Here is a 20,203-nt window from a genome sequence, read left to right as displayed (position 1 = left end):
GCGTTTCTTTATGCAGCGCTCGAGAAGCGCTTTACAGCGAACTCTCTGAAACCCGTTTCTAAATGCAGCGCTGCAATGTAGCGAACCGTTTCTAAACGTTTGCTGCAAGAGGTCGCTGCAGCGAAGATAAAGCAGCTTTTACGTTCGCTACACGTTTAAAGCACAATGGACGCATGCATGTATAATGTGGTATTAACCAGCAGCGATAACAAAAAAGTCGAGGTAATTGTCGACAAGAATGTTATGGAAAGATTAACAACAGGTAAATTTACAGATTAAATGTACTTTCGAATTATTAAAGTATAGCTGTTATCGATTGTTTTTATATAATTCAATTATATGTAATATATTAATTATTATGTTATATTTAATACTTAAATGTGCAGATTGAATAGAGAATAATTGAAAATTATTCAATTATATATGATTTCTTGTATTGTGAGATTTGATTATAATTTATATATTTTCCAGACAATGCCTTTAAAGAAGAGTATTTTAAATTAATGTTCCCCAACCATGAGAACAAAGAAAATAAAGGTTAGATAATTTAATAGATATTTTTTAAAATTATATAATCTATTTTGTAAAATGTAAATGAAATAGTTTAAATTATATATAAGCAGTTATCTCATAATATCAGACATACATATATGTTTAATTAAGTAAAACTTATAAGGTGGATAGATGAAAAAAAGTAATCATATTTTAAATTGCAGATTTAAATACTAATGAAGCCTCAGTTTCAGCAAATAACAAAGAAAACAAATCAGATTCTGTAAGTATTTAATTATATATTTTAAATAAAACTAATACATTCTTTATATTTTTGTTATTGAATAACATGTCTAAGTAGCCTTTTTTACTTAGTAACAGTAATGTTTAAAATAGTTTTATAAAATTTACACTTAAATATGCTGATGAAACTTCATTTTTCATAGGAAAATGTTTGGACATCATTTGCAGTAAAAAAACTTATTGAAATTCGAAAAGAAATGGACACATTATTTGAGAAGCCGAATTGTAAAAAAGTCAAACTATGGGGAGATGCAAGTGTTAAGTTGAAAAAAGAAGGTGTCAATGTAGGAGCAGTTGAATGCGATCGGAAGTGGCGAAATTTAATTTTAACTTATAGGAGGAGGAAAGACCAGATGAGAAAATCTGGAAGTGGTCGACTTCCTTTTTGGGAGTTCCATGAAGATTTCGACCACTTCTTTGGTTTAAAAGCCAATGTTAGTCCTCCTCCGGAAACACTGCTAGCTTCAACTTTTGAAAAAAGAGCAGTACCAGCACCGCCACTTTCATCACCACCACCTTCACCATCACCTCCATTGTCATCACCACCACCTCCTCCTCCTCCATCGTCGTCCTCATCACCACCACGAAAGAAAAAAAAATCATCATCTGAGCCTCCAGAGTGGTTTTTAAATTTTATGAAAAAACAGGAAGAATTAGAGGAAAAAAGGTGGAAGAAATTAGAGGAAATTGAAAATGAAAAATTAAAAATTTTAAAAGATATATTAAATATAGTTAAAAAAAACTGATTAAATGAATAATTTTACTATTTTATGATTTTTAAATAAAATGTTAATTATATTATTTGTGTATTATAAATCATTTATTTTTATTTTAAAAACAGGAATCTTGAGATAACTGAAAATTCAAACAAATTATCATAAAAACATTTTTTATTTAGTTTTCGTTTTTAATAAGTGTGGCAAACATCAGATAATTAATCTAATAAATAGTAAACACATAACTGACAGTTGAACATATTATTGTCCTATGTTCACTGCAAATATTTCTGACACTTACAATATTTCAAATAAATTTTTTCTCTTACATGAAACACCTTCCTTGTCTTGAAGTGCATTCTTTTCAATTTTGAAATAGTCTGTCAAGTATGTAAATTTAATCAATTTAAAATTTTATAAGGAAGTTTGACTTTTCAAATTTCATGCATATAGTGTTCCTACTCAAATGTTTGTTTTAAATTCCATGACGTCCCGACCAACTTTGTAAATTCCGACCCTCATAGTACAGCACATTGATAAAATAAAACAGTATATGACTTTTTATAATTGTTGAATAAGTTTTATTTAATTAAAAATAGTTTATTCTGTTATTAATCCACAGTCATAAATCTATGTGGCTTTGAAAAAAATAAAAAGCCATTATTTTTTATTCATTAACAAATCCTGTATAATCCATGTACAAAAGTAAATATTTATTAAATTTCTCTCTTAATAAATTTCCTGAACTTTATAAAATCCATCATAGAAATAAAATTGAATTCAGTGCTATTAATCAACATATTGCATCAAGTTTATAATTGTATTGATATATGCTGTCCTATGATGATGAAAACATGTACTTAAAGCATTCTTTTAAGTTAACTTTCATCTAAAATATTTGTTATCAGTTTAGTGTTGTTTGGCAAATTGTATGATAGGTTTAATTACTTATAATTACTTTCCATGACTTTTTCCAAACACTAATGAAAATCCTCACTTTCCAGGTGCATCAGAACCCTGTATANATGTTCGTGATCTCTTTCCTTTCAGAGTTCATTGTGAAGTGAATAAATTGAGTCACCTTTTTAATGATGTCTTGGTCATACCTCACACAATTTGAAACTTGTAATGTATGTTCCTTGGTCGGACAGTCATATTTACAAATGACAAAATAGGTATGGCAGTACGATGTCAGGATGCCAAAAGCTTGTTTCAACCTCATCGCACGTAGATAGGCATAGAGTTGCTTTATCCCCATTCGGAAGTTGTACATGCCATCGGTTTCTCCCCTCTTCTTGTGATTTTTGGCTTTAAGTAACAAGTACTAATATTCTGTCTTGCTGTTTCCTATCTGCCTGGCTTCCTCCTTCAAATGATCGTAACTTTCGTTGCCATTCTTATTCTTCCGCTTTATGAAGCCAACACGTTCCATCCAAGCATCAAGGTCGTTGTCTTTGTCTGTCTTCTTGAACCAATCTTCATTTAGTATATCAGGTAAACTATCAATGTCTATTGCCACTGGCTCACATAATGCATCTCTTATCCCCTGATCTGTTACATTGATGGTTTTTAACGCAGTAAACTGCATCCACTTTTTCATATGGACTGCGACATAGTATTCATTTCTATTTTCAGGATTCAACAGAACATAATCAGCATTAAATTTTCCTTCAGAAAACAGCTGCAGCTGGGGTTTAATATCGAAACTGTAATTGAAGAGCTTTTGTAAAGGTAATAAGACATTTGTAGCGAAAGCTAAGCCTGAATCTGCCTCATCAGAGAAACGTGGCATTGCGTAAGGCGGATAGGCTATCTTGTTGAGTGGGATATTGATGTCGTTGAAGAACAAGTCTTCCAAATTCAAAAACTCCACATTGGCTGCTGGAACCAAATTAAAGTTTTTGTATTTCGTTGTTTTTGAAAAACTAAATTTACCCTGATTCGTTAGATTAGAAAGTGACACACTTCTAATTGGTAGCTTAAGTTTGTGCAGCTCTTCATACTTGTATATGCCCTTTTCTTCAGTGATGTTCAAATAAAATGTCTTTTTATCATTGGAGTCAGCATTGACCACAGCTGCGGCCATTTTCTTTCTGGAAAATTAAGTAAATATGAAAGAAAACCGAAGACCATTCTACACTATTTCATGAAACAGGGCAGAATCTTACAAACAAAAATACCTGAAATGGAGTCCTGAGAGATCTTATGCAAGGGTTTCAACGTTGGATGATTTGTTGTAGTATCCGCTCAGTAGGCTACGCAAAGAGAAATTGAATTGGATTTCCAAACACAAATGAAGTCCCTGTTCAGGATCGTTTTGATGTAATCTAAAGAGAAACAAAAGAATTATTTATAGGAAGCTTTCTGCTTTCATAACAGAAAAAACTGTACCTTCCATAATTTCTTTGTAAATCGAAAAACTATCAATGCATTTGTCACATTATCATAATAACATTGTCATATTAAACCAGTTATATCTTCTTTTTAATCACATGTTTTCCATCAATTGATGTAGGTGCATTGATGGCTGTAATGTCGTTTTTAAGCTTATATATAAAATTCTAAAAAGGGGACTAATTTTAGAGAAATTTTTAGATTTCTTCTTTAGTATAACTGTGAACGAGGAGTGCGATTTTGTGAAGTAAAACAAGAATATCTCGATTTAATGTTGCTGTTTTTCTGGCATTATTAGTGTCCATTGGACTTTTAATAAGGACAAAAGCTGTGATATATGCCTGTAATATTTTGTAATTGAATGAAATAAAGAAATGATTGCGCGAAATGTAAATTATTGTAAGTGATGTCATAATATAACCGTCAAGTTTTCTTATTTTGTTTATATGTAGCCAAAAATACACTCTTTTGTAATATAAAACTAAAAAGATAAATTATATTTAATACAGTGAAAACTGCTTAGGCGACCACCTGCATTCGACGGCCATCTGTCAAAACGGTCAAAAATTTCTGGCACCTAATACTTTATCCATAGAGACTTAGTATAAGTGTGGGGTCCCACACGAGGTTCGAACTCGAGTAAACCGTAAAATTCTTGCGCGACACAAAATGTAAACAACGAGACTCGAAGTATGTGTCAAACTATCTGTCAAGGTCCTAGTGGAAGACATACTCTAAAGCCTGGTACTCACATGCGGCAACGAACGACGAAAATCGTCGACGGAAACAGTTGCCGTTCTGTCGTCCTTCCGTGTCGTGTGTACTCACATGCGGAAATTACCCTACAATTGAAACGCGCCATCTGCCAGCCGTAAATGTAAACAAGCTACTACAGTAGGTAGGCCACGTGCCAGTAGTCGAAAATGGCGTCTACTGGGATTGCTTTGTTATATCAATTAAACTTTTTAAGTTTGCCTTCGATATTATTGCAAATAAAAAACCTGAAAAACGAATAATTTGGATAGGAAAAATATTCTAAATCGTAGAAAGGAATATCGAATACTTTCGTCGCCGAATTACGCTTACTCCATTCCCAATACTTTACGCAGTAAGTAAGTCTATTTGACATTAATATTTAAATCGGATAGTAATATAGAGTATAAATGAAATATATTAGCGTATTAGTGTAGAAATAAAGCTTTTTAGCTTGCCGACCGCCATAGTTCAAATTCTATCGTCCCACGTGATTTTTATGATGACATTGCTAAACAACATACAACAACTGTAATAAGCGACCACTTACGCGAATCTATCTGGTCTAAACTGCTGTTCGAACCCATCCCAACAACGTTTTCCCCTCCTAAAGTAATGAATTAGTCTGAAGTCTTGTTTCGAACCCATCTCGAGCACTTCTCCCTCCCTTGAAATTAGGTGCAGGTGTTAATGAATTAGTCTAGCAACAAAGGAAATTCATTTCGGTTTGTTCGAAAATGTCCAAAAACCAAAGAAATGCAAAGTGCATCGTTAGAAGAACGGGTTAAATCTGTCTTATAAAATCACGACGACTGCTGTAAATTAAGTTACCGGATAAGAATAAAATACTGTGGTGTGTCGTGTTTTGAGTAAACAAAAAAAAATAGACAACACTAAGAGCAAAGGTAATCGTACATTAACACTAGGAATACAGCCAGAATGGGGTCGTAGGGGAAATATACATACAATAAGACTAGTTGCCTTTAATCCAAGTTCTTATTATTCTTCTTACCTTTTCGCTCGGTCCTTTCCTCTCTCCTTACTACCGCCAAAGTCTTCAAACAGAAAAAGGTATCCCATGATCTAGTGCTGTGCGATGCATCGATGTTTTTGTTCGTCGATGCATCCACCTTCCGATGTTTTTGAAACATCTATCGTGAATCGATGTTAGCAATATGTGAATTTCGATTCATCGATGCATGCAGTTCATTCTTTGTTCCTAATGTTACCACCTGTTCGGTTTTCACCCGGACAGTCCGAGAATTTCGTAGAAATTGTGAAATTGCGATGAAACAAAGTTCTCGCAAATATGTTTACAAATTTACACTATTTTAACAGGGAATGAACTCACACTCATTGAAACTCATCCGCAACTCTGCAATGTTAGTCTGTTTACGCCGACTTGTGGCGCGCGACCTGTCGAATTTGAGGCCGGATGGCCAACGGTTAAGGTGGCAGCCTACCGCTCTGGGGGACCCGGGATCGAATCCGGACGGGTCAAGGAATCCCCAGGAATTTTTCGGGGGATGGTCCGTTCGGATATGTCAGGCCCCGTCCCTCACTACCCGATCGCCCCATTGTGGGCCTGGCCGAACCCATAATGGGCCTGCTATAAAAGGCCCTCTCAGTGCCCACAGGGCGAAAATAGTAAAAAAAAAAACCCTGTCGACTTTATTTTTGCATGTACGATCGTACACGTATCAAATAGAGCTAAGTTATCTGTACCTGTTCTTTCTTAATTTAGGTTACTTACGTTACTCCTACGCAAGTCCCTAGTCCCTAACTGTAACTGATTTAGAACCGGCATGTACGTTATTCTTCGCATTGTAAAATGACATTGCGCATGCGTCAGGAACTTCTGTTCGAACAAACCCGGTTTTATTTTTTTTTTTTAAATTGTTTGAGTTTATCTTGATTGACCATCGATGTTCCAATGGGCATCAATCAAACATCGATGTCAAATCCGACATCGAAATTTAGCATCGATGCTTAGGCAAACATCGATGTTAAAATTATAGACATCGCACAGCACTGCCATGATCCCTTTACACTCCTTATATACCAATTGCCCCTAGCGCCCCCTCGTGTTACATTCCAAAATTACAAATTAGGAAATAAAATAGACAATTATTATAACATACGAATATTTACATTGTCGTAACGTTACTAATAATACATATAAACAATGATATTTTAGTATAAAAGAAACACCACATTTAAGCCTTGGTGAACGGAGGAAGAAAAAAAAAACATGGTGGGCACTACCATATATCTCCCCCTTAAGATATAACATAAAAGTGGGTGATAAAGTATCACTCCCTACCTCACTGAACCATGGCAAAGTAGTTGATTCTTCTCCCATGTAAGTTGTATGGGCAAGGTTTCGGGGTTTGCGTGTTACTAGGGGATCGTTCACATTGAGGAAGTCCAGGATCAGTCCGCATGATTGATCTCGGGTCTTGATCACATTCATCATCAGAATCCCAAGGATTGAAATCATTTACAGGGCTTTGCTTTGACCTCCGATATACGCGCATCCTTCCTGGCTGTACTGGGCCCAAAAATTATATTTCAAATTATATTTGGCTCATTAAATTTAAATATTTTTCTTTCGTTATCAATCGGGCAAATTTTTTCTGTTTTCGTCATCCGTCATAACTGTTATAAACATTACTTTAATTATAAATTCATCAAAAACTACGCGACTTTAATAAATATCGAATCTGTAAACATTTAATATAAAATATAATTACTTTTATAAGAATTTATGTACAAATTTAATTGTTGAACCAAATATGATTGTGGAGTACACAAACCGACTACGTGTATCTTTTGCTTTATTTAAATTCGTCTGGTATGCCTTTTAGTGGCGAATATTCGTTATTTCGCGGCGAAAGTTTTTAGCGGATGAAATACACTGTAATTGTCTGTAGAATATAAATCGTTTTGGCCAGTTATGGTCGTTTAAACAGTCTTTAGTTAAACACGAGAACACTGCTTGATGTCACTGTCGTTGTTCTATACTCTTTAACTGAATCTCGAATGATGTCGAAGTATCCCTCCGTAAATTGAGATGAAAAGTCAAGTCCAATCGATTAAGTCGTAGCCGGTGAAAGGTCAATTCCTGGTGAGTGTCATATTCGGGTGAAAGGTCACTTCCGAATGGCGATGTTACATTCGGTGAAAAGTCGAAATCTGCGCAAGACGGCCTGGCCAGAGAAGAGGTTTTTGTCTTCCAGCAGCAAAACAATCTTTTCCACCAAGGCCTTTTACGCTCGACGGACTCTTCGGACTCCTTTCTGTCCACTCCGGTCTCACCCGACGATGTGTCCACCGTCCATTCCGGAACCTCCGGATATCGCCCCTCGAGGTATTGGACGAGAGACGAGGCGGTGTCGTCCGGAGTTACGACTACCACCCGTTTGACGTCCGTTGTATGACACTTCTCCTGCGCATCTTTCGGAAGCACCCTTATGACGCCTGGCCAACACCAGGCGTCATCCTCGGACTCTGCATTGTCCGAGATGCGCAACTTCTTCAACTCTCTGAAATTCTCCATTCTGCAAAGGAAAATGAGAGGATTAATTGAGAAATATTCCTATTCTAATCTGAATTGTAAATTTCTAATGCAAAAATGATTAATTCCTGTTAGAAAAGAATATTATTATATATAATAATTTTAATCTTTTCGACGATTTTTAATGTTCGATAGAGGAATTAGTTTATAAAAATTGAACTATTCTGTTGACTGCCGTAACACAAAACAACTGCAAAAATAGAGGAATTATTTGAATTAATTAAGATTCATATGGGAAATTAATATATATACGTATGTACTTTATAAACTACAGCGGGGAATAACAGATTTATTAATTTTTTTTTTGCCATTGAAAAATTAACAATGAAAACATGCGAATCCTTCGAAGGAAACCGATAGCCGCCAACTGTGATATTTTTCTGATCAAAGTTAAAGAGTATCTAATTTTACATGTCTTGGCTTCTAATTATTCTATAAGCAGAATTTTTATCGTTCCAAATAAAATTCGATTTATATTCATGATTAATTGTTGTCTTGTTTCTTGTCTGTATTAATGGTAGCCCAAGGTTGAACTTTTGCAGTAGCTCCAAATATAAAAATTACACCACCCAGAATGTAAGCCGAAGAGACCATATAAAACACGTAGCTCCATTGAATCATGTCTCCTTCCTTATATGAAAAATTAATAAAAAAAAATTATGAATATGTTATATAAGTAAACATAAATTAGAAGAAGATTTGACTTACGTTTTTATCTAATATAACTCCAGCAACATAGGGTGAGAATATACCTGCAGCGTTATATAAACTACTAGTCAATCCGAAAATGACACCTAGATTGAAATTAAATTAAGTAAAAGTTATTAAACATTAAATAAAATATTTTTTGTTATCCAAAAATTTTACAATCTTTATTGTTCATCTTTTAGATGACAAAATCTACAGATTTCGACTTATTTTCAGATTCTTAATAGGTCAGAGGTCGTGTTAAAAAACGAACTATAATTTGGGAATATTATCCCGAAAATTTTCTAAACAAAAATGTTTAAACTCAAAACCGTAGATGGGTACCATAAAAATAAGAATATCAAATATTCATGTTGCAAAAACATGAATATTTGATCGGCTTTATGATAATATCGAGCTTTTCAACACTTCATCCGTTTTGAAAACTTACAAAAATGTTTAGGCCAAACCGAAAAAATATTGTTTAATTTCAGCAATGCAATTAAACGGTGCCCAACATTGTTTCAATTCTGGATACCGAGTCAATTTTCTGGCTGTTTAGATACTATCACTTAATTTCGTTAGAACAGTTTCACAATTTGACATTTTGTCAGGAAAAACGATTTAAGTAAATACAGTATATTGTTAAAATTAACAAAAACAATAACTTACCTGCAAATTCTGGAGCTAAATCAAGCGCTATTGCAACATCTCCTGAAACATTAAAGCCAAAACATCCCATTCCAATCATTAAACAAATAATTACATTTGTACTCTCGCAGCCTAGAAATGAAATCGCTAAGATGCCTAATGCCGGACCACACGTAGCTACAGTTGAAATATGGAAATACGTTTTAAAGTTTTGACTGAAATTTTAGAAAAAATTTTATAAAACTAAGACTGCAGTTTCTTACCAATTGTCTCGCAAAGTTTTCTGATATTAGTTATACTTAAATATTTACGAGCTTTTATGAAATCAGCAATGAAACCAGAAATAAATATGGCTATAGCATCCACTGAATAAACTAATGCACTCACAATTCCATTCTAAAACACGGATAATATTCATAAATTTGTTCATGTAAAACTTATTTATAAAAATGAGCATACCTGCTGGATAGGAAAGTGAAGAATAATCTCTAAATATGATGGAATCTTAGTCAATATTGTATAATAACCGAAACCAACACAAATTTTCGTCAGAGCTAATATCCATACTACTCTGGATGTTAAAATTTGTTTCCAGGGAATATTCAACTTCTGTTTCAAGTAAAAATGTATTTATGAGTGATTAATCGAAATAAATTACAGCAAAAAATAATATTACCGTTTCTCTTGAGGCGACGTTTGTTACGCATTCGTTAAGAAACGTCAATTCTTTGTCAGATATTCTAGGATGTTTTTCAGGTCTGTCATAAACTGTAAACGTGACACATAAAGAAAAGACAATCCCACATACACCTGTCAAATATACAAATTACAAAGGATATAGTCGCATAAATACATTGGTAAAGCATTTGTATGTTTTTATTCACCAAATATGTAGAAGCTAAACGGCCATCCAATGTGTTCACAGATATATCCTGTCGTAATTAAACCAACAAACGTACCGACTTGCATACCAGATAATGAAACTGATGATAATGTGGATTTTTCGTTTTCTGGACTCCATCTTACTAACAGTGTAAAAGATCCGTAAAATACAAGACCCTACGATTAAAATGATTCTTATTATTCTCCTGTCTTCAAAGGCATTATAAAAGTTAATTTTTACCTGTCCAAATCCGAAGATAGCTTGACATAATGATATCACTGAAACACCGACATCTGCACAAAACGGTGTTAAAATGCATAATATTGAAGAGAGTAATGAAGAAATTATGAAAATTTTTTTTGGACCGAATAAAAAAGTAATGGTCCCTCCAACGAGTTCGGCAAATACGAAACCGTAATATTCACTTCCCAGAATTATTCCTTGAGTGGGTTGTGTCCATACATAAGAACCCTAAAGAATAGCAATAAAAGTTGATGCACTTAATAAAGGATTATTACTGAAATCATCGTTTAATATGACGACTCAATAAACGTAACACATCGTCATTAAGAAGATTCCTTCCACACTGTTATTATGTCATACACTTAACACTCTGAGACCACCCACTCGTAGATTAATTCTAAATACAAACATTCTCAAACAGATTCAAATACTATGGTATTGTACACAGGTTCTCAAACTTATTTTGACCACCGCCCACTTTAAGATAAAAAAAATCAAGTGCCCCCATATTTTTTAACTTACCTTTTTACATTACCATCTGTTGCATATCTTAAAAACAGTTATTGCAAATATAATGTTTAAACATGCATTATTATATGGATAGGATAGATAGGGTGTAACCCATATCCTATTTATGAGATCAAAAAATGTTTCAATGAGAAGAAATAAAACTCATATTTAAATCACTGAAGCTTCTACTGCCCTTGAAAGCCTCCAATGCCCACAATAAGGCGTTATTGCCCACTTTGAGAAAGGATAGAATATAAGTGTTTGATTAAGAATATAATTGTCGAGTAGAATTGTATAGTATAATGTAGATATACTATATTTTGCTATACAATAATATATAGTTTGTATAACAACTACTACAACAAACAATTTATAATGGAAAATGGCTTAGGCTGTTAATACATTAGCGTTCCGCTTTTTGGTGTTACGTCTTAGATTTTAGGACTTTATACAATTTGATTTGATATTCTGTTATTTGTGAACTTCCTGACGCATATAGTTTCCGTATCTTGCATTTATCATTTCCGCTGTAAAAGTTAAGAGGTTATTCTAACGTTTTATTAGAGAAATTGAAAAATAGAGGGAAGTACGGCTTGGTAGTAGAATGTCTGCGAATGTCCGCATTATACTCTGCCGGAGGATGTACACACAGGGACACCATTGGCCCTGCAGGTGTAAGGAATTTTTATGCAACACTGAAACTTTCTCAGCTTTTAAAGACTTCATAAGTGGAACAGAGAGTCTTTTCCTCTAGTCCAACTACCATCTACCCCTATGGAGGCCCACAATTAATCTACACGTGCCCTCCTCGTGAAATGTGTTTGTATAATTTATTCTTTCTCGCGTCAACAGGGTTTTGACCCCTGGTTCTGTAAAAGGAGACCCCGTCTAGGGGAATCCATTTCCTATTACCTGTAGCAAAACAGCTGTTAGGGGTACAGACTAACAGGGCAGTGAAATCACTGTGTTTGCTGTTCTGTTGTCGCGATCTCTTCTCATTGTTTTCTGCCACATTAAGTTGTCGGGATAAATTTTGTACCTCTCGTGTAAATTTTTCGTTTTTCTTAATGTTATATTCTTATTTTCATTTATTATTATTTATTTTAATGTATACACTCCAAGGGCGGAGAACATCCTATATACNTGCATGAGAAGAGGCCACATTTATTTGTTATTTCATGTACAATAAATTCTCTGCAGTATACAGATAAAGCGGTTAATCCAATGGTTATATTATTTGTCTATAATCCTTATAATCTTATTTTCATTTATTATTATTTCTTTTAATGTATACACTCCAAGGTTGGAGAACATCCTATGTATTATTATTATTATTTTTTTTTTTCATTGTTTTCCGCCACATTCAATTGTTGGGATAAAGTTTGTACCTCGCGTGTAAATTTTTCGTTTTTCTTAATGTTATATTCTTATTTTCATTGATTATTATTTCTTTTAATGTATACACTCCAAGGTCAAAGAACATACTATGTATTATTATTTTCTCATTGTCTTCCGCCACAAACAATTGTCAGGAAAAATTTTTGTAACTCGCGTGTTTATACTTCGCTTTCCTCAATGTTTTATTATTATTTTATTATTATCATCATTAATTTATTATTTCTTAACCCCTTCTTGCCTTTATGATACTTAACCAAATAATCACCGTAATTAATCAGGCTCTAAATTTTCTATTATTAATGATTAGATATTAAGTAATTTGGTATTAGAAGTAGACGTTANAAAAAACATATTTATAAAATAATTTGCCATTTTACTTTTGTTCTTATGTATTTATGTATATCAAGAAAAGATTGGAATCGTGTCGAGTTCGACTTTCCGACTTTTTTTTGCAAATCTCCACGTTTTGAAACCTCGTGTCTACTGCTTTATACGAATGAGATAACGTTTGACTGTCTCTATTCTTAGCTCTTTATTATATTTTTTAATATATTTATGTTCTGAAACACTAAGGAAAGTATAGTCTACCACCTGGACACCCGTTTCTCTCCGGATGGTACCTTCTCTTATTAACTAATTATTCCCTTGATCGATCTGCACAAAATTTTATGCATTTATTCTCTGAGACACTAAAGAAAATATAGAGTTTTTATAAAACTATTCTTTTTTCGAGTTATTGATAAGTGAATAATAATTGAAATTCCATTGAAAAACTGGTGAAGCCAGGTAGAAAAAGTTGAGCTCAACAGAAACATAAAAATACAGGAAACATTTGAAAATTTTGGCATAAGAATAGTAGAAACAGATTTGACAGTAAGATTTAACATGTGAATAAAGCGCACATCACACAAACTACGACTGTGGGAAGTTTAGGAAGAAGCAGTCATCACGATAATAAATCGAAAAATGAGCATTGTCACAACAAAAGACTTTGAGCTTTACTTAGTGCCTTAAACTTGTCACACACTACATTTATTTGGGTGAAGGTTAGAACATCTTTTAGCAGTATCATCGAAGGAAGTTTGGAGCACAAAGTAAAGCTCGAGTCTTTTTTCTGTGACGATGCTTACTTTTCCTGTTTAATTTTATGGGAAAATTGCTTTCTCTGAAACTTGATGTAATTGTATTCTGAGTAACGACACTTTATAAACATGTTGAGTCTTACTGTCAAATGTGTTTCCACTATTCTTATGCCATAACGTTCAAAAGTTTCCTTTACTTAATGTTTCTGCTGAGCTTTACTTCTTTAACCTGGTTCCAGTAGTTTTTTTATGGGATTTTTTAAAGTATTACATATTTTAGACTATTTTAAACTGCGCTACACAATTGCAATGTTAAATTAAACTTATTGTTACAAAAAACAATTCTTTAGATTTTGCACGTATTCTGTACTGTTTCTCTAACGCTGCAGCACAAAAATGTAAACCGAGGACCCATCCTATGTCTCAATTAATTGAGCTGCAATTTGAAAAAAAATAGTTGTAGATTTATACATTTTCACTGTGTCCGTCGTTCCTGACGGTAGAAAAAAGTGTTAGATAAATTAAATGCAAAACTAGATATAAAAAGCGTAGAAGCATTAGGCTCCACTTACCATATGTGAACTTCCAATGCAAATGATAAGTCACGTCATTTTTATAAAAAATATTTTCCACTGTGAAAAAACTTAGATACATGAACGGCACAACTCAATTCTTAACGGAAGAATATCATGTACAGGGGCAAGACACAGCAGTAATTATTTGAGGTATTTTTGTAACATTTTTTTTCCCTGTGGCACTAACAGGGCCTCTTTTAGCAAGCCTATTATGGGTTCATCCAAGCTCACATTGGGAAACCTGGTTGTGAAGGACATATGTATTACTGACCAAAAAATTTCTTAGGGTTTTATCGAGTCGATCGGATTTGATCCCGGGTCTCTCAGAGCAGTAGGCTGCTCTCTGGCCGTCAATTCTTATTTGAGGTGGAAAACATATATTTTCAATTAAATAAATTAAAAAACATGGCGAGCATTTAATTATCGTCACAATACCGNCCTGTTGTTTGATAAGTTCAAGTGTTGTTTGTGGGATAAGGTTGTTGTGTATAATTGTTCGTTTTTGATCAACAACCCTTTGTTCGGTGACAGTGAGGTGAGGATATTGTTGTGTGAATATGTGGTGTAGTTGTTGTCTGTATGCTGCTGTCATGTTTGTTTCGAGTCTTGTGATGGTGTAGTAAGTGCGGATGATTGTTTATATCTTCGATTATAGTTTATATCTTCGATGATTGTTTATATCTTCGATTAATTACTTCGTTTTCCTCAATGTTTTATTTTTATTTTAGTATTATTATCATCATTATTATTATTTCTTAATGTATCTACTCCAATAACGGAGCACATACTCGGCCTTGACCCACTCTATGTATACTTTACTCTATGATCTCAATATATGGGGCTCGATGCTGGCTGGCCATAAAACATTATTTCACACTTTCCTATCTTTCTTGCCCCATCTTCAACCAAAACCCTATACCTTCCTCTTCTTACTTCTTTTCAAAGGCTAAGCCACTGGTACGGCCTTCTTAACATTTGCAAACCAAACCAATCTGCTGAACCTATAATCGAATCTACAAAAGAAACACAAGAATTCAAATAAAAAAAACTGAAGAGTTTTTATGGTCTTAGTTTAATGTATGTTGACATGAATGTGAATATTAATACTCTGTTGCATTGAAGAATATAAAGGTATTTTTAACTAGCAATTTTCTGGCATTATTGCAATCATAAATTTATTTGAAATTATTTCTTTAAACACTGTGAGTTATAGAGTATTTATGCGAAGTTCATAATGATATGTTGTCAAAAATCAAACATGGTAATAATGTACAGTATAGTATCAAAATTATTTAAAAAACATTCATATCATAATTGAACAGGGCTAAAATTTACTTAGATTTCACTGAAGCAAAGTTTCTATTCCATAGTTTAGAGTGATCGGAATTTTGGATAATTTTCTTCTTTTCTACTTTGTGGTAGTAATTTTGAAAGTGTGTGGTTCTGTTCTTCATGACAATTTTCCTGTCTGAAAAACTAATTTTAGTGAATGATTATAATTTAAATATAATGAAATTTGACTGGCTTTCAAACGGTCGGGACTTGAATACCGTAATATCCCGAGTTACGTAAGTAATGCGAACCGTAGACCTTTACGTAACTAGAATTTGTAAATTGCTTAAGTGTTATTACGAAATTAATAACTCAGTACTATTTTTTGTATGAGTACTGTACCTATATTATTTATTATCTTTCAGTGGCGTGCCGTGACATTTCATAATAGGGAAGCTGTGTTTCTGTAAGAAGCCGACTTCCAGCGGCACTTAGTCAGTGATAATCTAGGCCTCTAGGGTCCATTCGTATTCGTTTGTTCGATAAGCCAGTAAAAACCGTAGACTTCTCTAAATGTATTTTTAATTAATATATTATCTAACGCACTTAATAAATAAGCGAGTTTAATATAATTAACTCTGTTATATTAGATTTCATAGATGCTCTACGCCCTCTAAATGCCAATTCTCGCATCGATAACATCTACTAATTAAAATATAATATATCTATTAGCCGTAACTAGCTTTTGATTTGTTTTTTGAAACCGTGTCCTGTTCCTACGCCATAATTATAAAACAGGACACGGTTTCAAAAGACAAATCAACAAATCTACAGAAACTAGAAACGGCAAGATCCATCAAACAAAAATTCAAAAAAGCCAACACCAAGATCACAGACAAGGAATTTGATGGAAAATTTGCCATGTGTCTTTGGAATAAAACACACAATACTAGTATTTACTACGCCACAATTATAAAACAGGATACGGTTTCAAAAAACAATGACACAAACAGGTTTCAAAAAACATGCTATTTGATACTGAAATTTCTTAGTTAAATATTATTACATTCTATGTTTAAACATTTACCTCTTTGTAACTGGATGTAGAATTTTGCTGAGAGTTTGCTGGGCATTTTTTTGAAGTTGTATTATACGTGTTGGAGATGGCTGAATGATTAAGCATGGCTAAAATAGCGACTTTCAGCACAGCTCTTTGGCAGTGCATTATTGTATACATCCAAAATATAGAGAATACCAATACGTAACGAGCGGGAATATAAACTGAAAAGAAAATTGTTGCAATAATTTGAACAAAGTTAAAAGTATAAATGTTTAAGTGAAGATTATTTAGAATACTTACATATAATTTACAGTTTACGTTATATATCTACTAGCAGATAGGCCCAGTGTTGCTCCGGCAAAGAGTAACGATAGCGAAGATTAAGATTATTACATTACAGCCAATTTCACCCGTTTTCACAGAATACAAGAATTATGTCCCCCCGTTTCCAGACTAATTAAAAGATTTTTAGATGGGTCTAAAAATATGTTCGATTTCTTGCAAAAACGCAGAAAACCGCATCTGCGCCTGTAAATCTTGCACGTAGCTTTCTCTTAACATTTCTATTGTTTTATTGGAAAGATGTTAAAGTACAATTCAAACATTCCACAGTACATAAAAGGAAACATATTCAACATGAAGTATGAAAAAATTGTGAACAGAACAAGCTCACTACAGAAGAAAAAAAAAACATTTTAACGAACTGCGAACTAAATTCCTATTAAACGGCTATCCACAATGAATAATAAATAACTGGGAAAGTAAAATCAACAATAAAAAGCAGGAAAATAAACGAAACAAAGATAAAAACAGAGTAAGATACATATCCTTCCCCTTGATTCGTGGCTTCTTTGAACAGATAGATAAAAGTTTCGATAAAATAAATGTAAAACTTGCTCCAACTTATAACTTGCAAAAAAAAATCCAGAAGGCTAAATTTGGCATAAATAAACAACCAAATAAATACTACACTACTGATGTCGATTATAAAATACCTTACACATGTGAACCACCAAACGTATACATTGGAGAAACAAAACGAAGATTAGGAACAAGATTAAAAGAACACATCGCAGATTTAAAATATAATAGAATCAACTCGGTTTTTTTACGAACATTGCTCAACTCGTAACTGCCAAATAGTTAAGAATGACGTTATAATAGTACACAAAGAAAAAAAATTGGTACTAAAAGAAAACTTAAGGAAAGCTACAAAATTACTACAGACAAAAATAACATTAACAAAAATCTAAGCATAGAAATTCATAAAAACTGGTTACAACTATTAAAATGGAATGTTTATACAGTCGCAGGCGAAGCTATGTGCAAAACTCTGGGAGTCAGACGTTGCACGATGCGAGGCATGCAGGGGAGGCCGTCAAGTTAACGGGAAAGGGAAGGGGAGTGGGAAAACGTAGTGCCGAAGATTTCTGACAGACGTCCACAAGATACAACCTATCTATGTAACAGACTGAAGAGTGGCGAAAGACCGAAACGCGTATCTATATGCATTATACGTTGATGATCAAATTATTTGCCAAGTGTTGATAAATTCACCAACTTGTGACATTGATCCAAACAATAATTCCATTGTTAACACTTCCATTGTCGAAGCTTTAATCCTGTCTCTCTCCCTCACGGAAAGAATTTCGAAAAGTCCCTTCTTAGTTTGCGTTCTCGTGACGTACCCTAACTGTGTACCAAATTTCAACTTTCAGCTCCTAACTGTTTGGGATCAGCGCATATTATTATTATTATTATGAACCTGTCTCGACTATATATATAAATTAAAGATCTCATTCGATTTTAAAATAATACAATATGATTTACTGAATGTTTTCGTAGATGAACAATGATTTCTTTTACAGAATGGTTGAAAACACGTTTTGAACAAGTCTGTGAAATTTTCAATACTTATTACGTTGTTTTAAGGTAACTAATACTATTCGTCTGCCCACCATTTGTCTTCATTTGTATAACATAACACATCATTTTACATACCGTTCAAACAATAGTTACAGGCCATTTAGTATTTTGGACAATTTTACATATCAGTACCATAGATTGCGTTTTTTAAAAAACAAGATTTATCATTTCTGTGATAAGAACAACTCAAATGTGTATCGCCCGTGAAGGCCAACATTTGGACAACATTATTTTTAAAATTTAATCAAACAACCTTATTACATGTACTTTGAATAAATAAAAAGTTCTTTTCATATTCTTGTACCGTTTTTTTAACAATTAATTAAACTCACCTCGTAAATGTGGGACTCCATTATGCCCCACCCTATATAATAAAATCTCTTAAATAAAAAACTAGTGGATGTTGTTTATGACATCAGAAAATATGAAAAAAAAAAAAACTTTATCCAAGTGAAATCCGTGCATAAGAAGTTTAGAACGAATAGATTAATGGAATTAAAAGAGTCATTAAAAACAACTAAGCGATTATGCACGTCATTAAAGTGATATTAAAATCGCTATAAAAATTCTCACAAAACTAGAAATTATGAAAAAACTTGAGCTCATAAAAACACTATAAAAAATGTTCTGCTTTTAAGACCGAATTATTTTAACGCTATGGATCATGCCCGAAATAACTCGGTATGAGGTAACACATCTTAAAGCTAAGTAATCGCAGTAGGTACAATGCCGTTCCATGCCAATTCTTTGTTTATACATAATTTCCTAAATTTGAATTCAATATCATTTAATTCGAAAAACATCTGATTTAGAAGCAGACAATTTTAAACGAATATTTTGGAAAATTTATATTGCAGTGCAAAAATAGACTTTAACCAATGGAAAAAGTATTCTGTACATTGTTTCAGTCCCTTTGCATTTAGCCATAAAATTGTTCACTTGTCTGTGAAAAGATTCTCTTAGTGCACACAGAACAGAAATAGGGAAAGATGGCCCGAGATAAAGTATCTTGATTTCGGGATAAGAACCACGTGATTGAAAGAGTTTATTTGCAAGCTTTGTAATGGGAGGAGAAAAGTGTGTTAAAGAAAAGGGCAAAGAAAAAAAAAAAAGTAAGTAAGGGAAACGATTGACTTTAATTTATCAGTAAAAATCTTACCTTTATGTGCCATAATTATATCACGAAGAGAATACTTCCAATACTTTTAAAATATTTAACGTATCTGTTAATATTTTGATATATTTTCTTTATTCTGTGTTATTGATTTACTTCCAACAATAAATTCGATTTGGAATTCTCCCTCTCTTTTCTCTTCTTATGATTTAAAGTGATATAAAGTTCTTTGTATTATTATAGTAATGGATATATATTATTTATTGACGTCTACTAGAGTTATAAAATATAAATTTTAGACGGAAATTTCCATTATATCTCCACGAGTGTAATAGTAAAGAAAGCGTTATCCTGCAATTTAATAAAAATATTTTAGCACATTTATCTAACATATTATATTTTATTGACATCATAATAAAAGAACATTTCTTTATATAGGGGAGACCGGGGCAACTTCGGCATACGGGGCAAGTTTGTCAAACGCTTTTTTTTAAAAACAAATTAAAACGAGACTTTGGTTATAGGTTAGGCAGTTGAGTTTTATTGGTGGCTTGTTGAGTGTAGTGT

At 33.1% G+C, this 20,203-nt stretch overlaps 2 protein-coding genes across 2 annotated transcripts in view; both read right to left on the bottom strand.

Moving 5' to 3' along the window:
- The window catches only part of LOC111620056, a 5,575-nt gene extending 2,582 nt beyond the window's left edge, over positions 1–2,993 (bottom strand). The window contains exons 1-3 of the mRNA XM_023361903.1: positions 2,528–2,993; positions 1,813–1,871; positions 1,285–1,401 (exon numbers count right to left, since the gene is read on the bottom strand). Of these exons, the coding sequence (XP_023217671.1) occupies positions 1,285–1,401; positions 1,813–1,871; positions 2,528–2,784 (433 nt within the window). The 5' untranslated portion in view covers positions 2,785–2,993. The remainder of the gene's footprint in view (positions 1–1,284; positions 1,402–1,812; positions 1,872–2,527) is intronic.
- A 5,419-nt stretch (positions 2,994–8,412) lies between these two features.
- On the bottom strand, positions 8,413–19,976 carry LOC111620047 (sialin-like). Its single transcript, XM_023361893.1, has 10 exons — positions 19,682–19,976; positions 16,624–16,817; positions 10,697–10,927; positions 10,458–10,632; positions 10,250–10,383; positions 10,033–10,182; positions 9,837–9,969; positions 9,595–9,750; positions 8,944–9,029; positions 8,413–8,865 (listed from the first exon to the last, which is right to left on the bottom strand). Exons 1-10 carry the CDS (start codon positions 19,692–19,694, stop codon positions 8,719–8,721), a joined length of 1,419 nt encoding a protein of 472 aa, XP_023217661.1. The 5' UTR covers positions 19,695–19,976; the 3' UTR covers positions 8,413–8,718.
- Positions 19,977–20,203: the final 227 nt, after the last annotated feature.

Source organism: Centruroides sculpturatus, unplaced genomic scaffold (genome assembly GCF_000671375.1).
Source record: "Centruroides sculpturatus isolate CEXI.00-Female unplaced genomic scaffold, Cexi_2.0 scaffold117, whole genome shotgun sequence".
Classification (NCBI taxonomy): domain Eukaryota; kingdom Metazoa; phylum Arthropoda; class Arachnida; order Scorpiones; family Buthidae; genus Centruroides; species Centruroides sculpturatus.
The sequence above is the reverse complement of the archived record's forward strand: the minus strand, read 5'-3'. Positions and strand labels throughout refer to the sequence as shown.